This window comes from Neopelma chrysocephalum, unplaced genomic scaffold, assembly GCF_003984885.1.
Source record: "Neopelma chrysocephalum unplaced genomic scaffold, ASM398488v2 Primary Assembly neopelma1_66, whole genome shotgun sequence".
NCBI classification, from domain to species: domain Eukaryota; kingdom Metazoa; phylum Chordata; class Aves; order Passeriformes; family Pipridae; genus Neopelma; species Neopelma chrysocephalum.
In genome coordinates, this window is record NW_020897725.1 from 4,772,061 (window position 1) to 4,778,060 (window position 6,000).

At 38.2% G+C, this 6,000-nt stretch overlaps 2 protein-coding genes across 4 annotated transcripts in view; one reads left to right on the forward strand and one right to left on the reverse strand.

The window, feature by feature from the left end:
* The window catches only part of MRPL13 (mitochondrial ribosomal protein L13), a 30,663-nt gene extending 24,895 nt beyond the window's left edge, over positions 1 to 5,768 (reverse strand). The window contains exons 1-4 of the mRNA XM_027684469.1: positions 5,668 to 5,768; positions 5,056 to 5,179; positions 1,970 to 2,063; positions 349 to 409 (exon numbers count right to left, since the gene is read on the reverse strand). Coding sequence (XP_027540270.1) covers positions 349 to 409; positions 1,970 to 2,063; positions 5,056 to 5,179; positions 5,668 to 5,694 — 306 coding nt within the window. The 5' untranslated portion in view covers positions 5,695 to 5,768. The remainder of the gene's footprint in view (positions 1 to 348; positions 410 to 1,969; positions 2,064 to 5,055; positions 5,180 to 5,667) is intronic.
* An 11-nt stretch (positions 5,769 to 5,779) lies between these two features.
* The window catches only part of MTBP (MDM2 binding protein), a 29,532-nt gene continuing 29,311 nt past the window's right edge, over positions 5,780 to 6,000 (forward strand). For all 3 annotated transcript variants that reach the window (XM_027684464.1, XM_027684466.1, XM_027684467.1), the window contains exon 1: positions 5,780 to 5,905. In XM_027684464.1, the coding sequence (XP_027540265.1) occupies positions 5,842 to 5,905 (64 nt within the window). In that variant the 5' untranslated portion in view covers positions 5,780 to 5,841. The remainder of the gene's footprint in view (positions 5,906 to 6,000) is intronic.

Sequence of the window (6,000 nt, forward strand, 5' to 3'; positions counted from 1 at the left end):
TCATTAAGCTGAAGCTTAGCTAAGTCAAATTTGAGGCAGTTCACTTATGAGAAAGGTCAGGCCCCTGAAACTAAAAGCAAGTGAATAAGTGGAAAATTAGTGAAGCAAACGAGCTTTATTTGCTCCTTTGGACACTACAGAAGAACAATGAAAATACAAATTACAATCTAACCCCAAAAACATGTTGTTTACAAAAATGGTATCACAAGTCAAGCTTTTAAGAATGATTAGCTGAATGTCTGTAATTCAGCTTTAGAGATGCAGGTAACTGACCCCATTTGTTTAGGGGAACTAATTAACTGAAAACAAACCAGCTTCACAAATGGAAGGGAAGAAGGGGAAACTTACAGCGGTTGGATCCTTCAAATGGAGCTGAGTTGCTGTCACTTGTTTGAAACCACCAGGATAACTAGAAAAACAGAACAAACATACAAGCTGAGTTCTACATGCTCAAGCACAATGTTAACACAAGTATCACTACATCTTGAACAACGGTGTAATGGTATTAGAAGCCCTCAAAAAAGGAAGTTGTTCTCATGAGGCCAAAAACTGTATTTTATTTGAAAGATTCTATCCTGTCAACTATCCAAGTTTAACACCATTTGTAATTTCTTATTTATTCACTTGAGTATTAGAAAGCCTGTGCTTCACAAGCAGATGGATATATCTTTAAAACTGCTTATTAAATATACCATAACAGCTACGGAGTATAATGGGAGTAAGATATGCAAAACTTGGAAATATTTCCAGATGATCAAGACTCACAACTAGTCTGTGGATGACATACGAGACATCCATATTGAATAGCATTTATTATTTTCTTACTATTTAAATAAACCTTAGCAAGACTTGGCATATCTACAGTTGTAAAATTTTACTTTTATTGCAATGGATCCATCTGTCTAAAGTCTATGGGATATGTTGAAACTGCACTAATGCAGATTTATGCATAAGCCTTAAACGAATGATAGAGTGAAGTAAGAAATTACATGGAAGTCAGGTAAAGCTGAGTTTCATTTTGATTTAACTACATTATTAGGTATCAGCCTAAGTGAAATGAAAATAAGCCCAGCATCAGTAAGACATGTCCACAGGGCTGCACGGAATTAAGTGTTAGTTTTAACGGTACAATTCTTATGCAAGTGCTTCAACTTACACATCAGTTTTAGTGAAAATTTTAAGAAGTCATAGGGGGAGTGGAGAAAAAAAAGCATACATTACTTTCCATCAACTCTGAACAAGAATTCCTCAGCAATTCAGCAAAGAAATTTCAGGATTGCAACATTAGCACCAGCAAAATTAGCTTTTTCAACATGATTTATATATCTCCCAAATGGATACATTTTGACACTTAGAGATTATTATTTATAGTAGTATCATTGTATAAAATAGGAGCACTGAACAGATCACTGTCACACTGTCTGTAATTGATTATTGCACTCCCATCTGTAAACAAGTTATGTCTGCCAGAATAATATATTGTACACTACTGTATGCAACAACGTAGTGTATATCAGTACATCTTGAGAGTATTTCATTTTTTACTAGTTTTTCCAATTTTTTTTATCCTCTAATGAATTTTTTATATTTATATATAAAATAAATATGTAGTGTCAATAGAAATATCTTATTACACACTAAACAGAATAGTCCAGATCATTGGGTCCAGAGGTTCATACAAGACACAACCTGGTTCACCAAATCTGTTTACTTATTCAATTTTTCTAACTACTTTTGAGTTAGATTATGTCCCTAACAACAATACATTGGGGATAAAAAAGAAAATAGGAAGAAAAAGGTTTGCATCATTTTAAACATTGTAACACATGCAAATAAAACCAAAAACCCCCCAAAACCATAAGTAGGAATTCCCTTCTGAACCAATATGCTATAAAAAGACTTTCATTATCAAGAAAATATGACATTAAATTTATCACAAGCTCATTTGATTATATACTATAAATCTTACCCAGTGTGTGAAGAATATACTTTCTGCTCCCATTTGTTACCAGAGAAGGCAATATGTCTTGTATTTATTATGACAACATGATCTCCACAGTCATCTACAAGGTTTAGAAATAAATGGAAAATATTAAAGACAACCATAGGGGAAATCAACCAAAATAACAACTATTACGTGTGTGATACATATGTAGTAGCACATAAATACACATTTCATAAAGCTAAAATTTAAAGATCTGAGCTTTTTGAGTCACACCATCCAAATCAGCACTTAAATACCAACCTTAATTACAATATTTTTTAGTACTGTCAGGTTAGAAGGCAGGTGAGAAGTAAAATACCACCAGACTACATAATTAAATCATTGCAATTATTCAGCTAAGATCTGGAAGTGTGGCTTACAGGCAAGTATATTATTCTATTCAACACATTATGCTGCATATGCACCTATATTTCAAAAAAAAAAAACAGGAAAAAAAAGGTTAGTTCCAAATGATGCAAAATATTTATTTTATTTCATAAAACCAGCACCTATGTTTACTGAAGGACTGAACATTTTGGGTAAGTAAAATAATTCTATTAAATAATTACACTCTAGGGCTAAATATATAAAAGAAAAAAAAATTTAGGGTTGGGAGCAGGGTGAGGGAGGAGGGAGAAAAGCCCTAAAAAATCTTCCAATAGCTCTGTTGGGAAAACTCCCACATTTTCATCAATCAAGCAGAAGTGAGTGTTACAGCACATACACATGTTTAGAGTTATTTCAGCAACTTTAACATCAAAAGTTTTTAAGTGCAGTCTATAATCTATCACCCTGCCTGAAACAGTTATTTTACTAGATCTTCTATACTAATAAAGTGCTAATAAAACCCAAACTATCTCAAAAATATCATAGAAATATGAGAAAAGATGTAGTTTTTCATTTCAGAAATAATGATCTTGAACAGCTGTATAACCCATAACCACACATTCAATCAGCTGGAAAACTATTTGTCCAGAGGTCACTCTCACTTGCATCACCATATTAGAACACAAGTTGAAGAGATTCACTTGATTAAAACATTTTTGAGTAGATAACAAAGCAGCTGTACAAAGCAGGGCTTAAATTGAGAATGCATTTTTTATAGCAGCACATAATTAATCAATGCAAGTTTCACATCTTATTTAAGTTTTTTACAATTTTTTCATCTTGTGTTCTTTTAATACAATTTAAACATCTTCACTGACAGTTCAGCTCTGAAAATGCTGTGTGTCTACATAAATATCCAGGAACAGACACTGGACTTTGTGTCTTTTTGGGTTTTTTTGTTGGGAAGATGATAGAATAAACTCATCTAAAGAAATTTTTGCCAACAGTTTTCCACTTGCATGAACACCAAATTAACAATCTGGATACCAAATTAAAAACAAAACAACAAAAACATCCCTACAACATTATTCTGTCTAAGGAATTTTTATCTCAAAGACACTAAAAGATTTGTTAGTTCAGAAAAAAGAAAAAAAAAAAGTGTGAAGTACATCAACCATGAATTTTTGCGTACTTTGCTCTCATAAGGAATATCAAATGTCTCAGTAGTAGTTACCTCTCAATGTCAATCTTGTGTGTAATGCGAATTTAGTACTGATTTATAGAGTACTTCAAACCAAATACAGTTACCCTTGAAATGACTTTCCAGAACTTTATAACTTCATGGACATAGAAGTGTCAAAGATCTTTCCCACAGGAAAATCAAAAACTTCCTCTCAGCATCTGCTTTGTTTTTCAGACAGCCTTAAGTCTCCAGTGACACCTTGTGGATACCACAAAATTTGCAGCAGCAGAACTCAGGTATTTAAAACATCTTTAGACAACTACAAATCCTACCTTCTATTATGAAACAGTTCGAGTATAATTTTAGTATGTACATTTCACATGCATGAACAAACTTCAAGGTTTCCTTTATGTTTCAGTAATGTCTCTTGAAAAATCTGCATGGGTGTTAAAGGAAACACTGTACCAGCAGTATGAGGGATCAACCTTTTACTATTTATAAAACGCTTATCCCCGAGAGACAGGCACTACGGTACTACAAGTAATGAACAATACATTGTTCATTAACAATCACAGATACATTGTTACTGCTGAATCTTCTAACTTGTAGAAAAGCAAAATGATTGTTTTATTTAAACAAGAAGGTATCTTTCAACCATGATTATGTCTCCCATAGTCATTGTTGAAAGGTTCCAGCCTGATTATCAGAGAACGCCTGAGACAGGAAGGGACCTCTGAAGGTCACGTCATCCGATTGCCCTGCTAAAAGCAGGGCATTTTTTTAAAATTTCCAAGGATGGAGACTCCACAACCTCTTGGGCAACCACTTCCAGTCACTCTCACAAATATGTTTCCTGATGTTCAGAGGGAACCTTCTGTGTTTCAGTTTGTGCCCACTGCCTCATGAAGACAGAACTTTGCTGTACCTTATTCAGAATGAAGAAGCACTCCAAGACTGTGGTGCTGTGTGCATACTGAAAGGTAGCACTCAGAAAATTATAGAATCATAGAATCAGCTGGGTTGGAAGGGACCTCCGAGATCATCAAGTCCAACCCTTGATCGACTACCACTGGGGTTGCTAGACCATGGCACTAAGTGCCACATCCAGTCTAATCTTAAAAACCTCCAGGGATGGAGAATCCACTACTTCCCTGGGCAGCCCATTCCAATGTCTGATTACCCTCTCTGTAAAGAAATTCTTCCTAACCAAGAATTGCATCAGTGTTTCATTACGTGCACTGTGAATTAAATCTCTACACCTAAAATCAATGCAATGAAACATTTTGATGTTTTTAAAATAATGAAAGTACAACCCACTGTAATTCAGCTACTTAAAATAAATTATAAATTCATAACATGCTTGATGTGCATTGGTAAAGAAATAACATAAAGTTGTAGAGGGGTATGATGGAAAAAGATGAGAAAGAAAACTAATTAATTTATAATTAACAAACAATTGAAAAATGTAATCTTTTATATCAGGCTTGATTTTAAAACTGAAATTGGAATAAACATACAAGTGAAAGAAAGCAAATTTGCTTCCAACCACTGCAACACTCACTTAGTGCATGATAAATAGGTTTATGTCTGCCTTCAAGTCTCATTACAGTCGCAGCTGCTATTTTTCCTGGGGGCTGCATCTTCGCATCGAGGAGGTACCAGGCTCTGCCAAAAGTGGCCCATTGCTGAAGAAAAAGAGAGGCAGTACTTAAAACAGTAAAAGTTCACACTACCATAATCCAGCTTCTTTAATTAAATCAACGCTTCTTTTACACTCAAAAATACTGGAAGAAATTAATAACCATCGACATCCCCTTAAAATAACCTTTAAAGGGACGGCGCACCACGATACAGAACGATGTACATGCGTAACACCACTGAAAGGTTACAGGCCCTGAGGGTTTTGTTTCAAAAATGCAGATCTCCTGCTGGAAGCACCCATTATCGCTACTCGAACTGTAACATCGCTGCAGGATATTTAATGCCCAACGTCCCCGTCCCGCCCGGTGAAGGGCACAGCTCCCGGGCCGCGCACAGCCCCGGCCGCTGCGGGGATCCCTGTCCCTTGGACGTGTCGCACACGGCGGCTCCTGCCAGGGGAACCCTCAGCACCGACACCAGGGCCTGTTGACCCGCTTCCTCATGGCCCCGGGTTCCGAACGCCCCGGCTCACCTGGGCGGCCTTGGTGTAACTCGCCATCCCGCCCCGCGCCAAGGGCCGGGAGCGCCGGGGCCGCCGCGCCCGCGGGAAGCGGAAACGCTGCCCTGTGAGGGGCGGCGCCCGGGCGGAAGCGCGGGACCTTCGGAGCGGCCCCGGCCCTGCTCCTGTCCCGGTCCCCGCCCGGCCATGGACCGCTACGTGCTGCTCCTGAGCTGGGGGGAGCGCAGGGCCGCGGGCGGGCCCGGACCAGGTACGGCCGCGGGGTCGGGGCTGGGGCCGCGGGGCCCGGCCAGGCGGGCCCTCCTGGATCCTGCCTCCTTGAACCCCTCCTGGATCCTGCCTCCT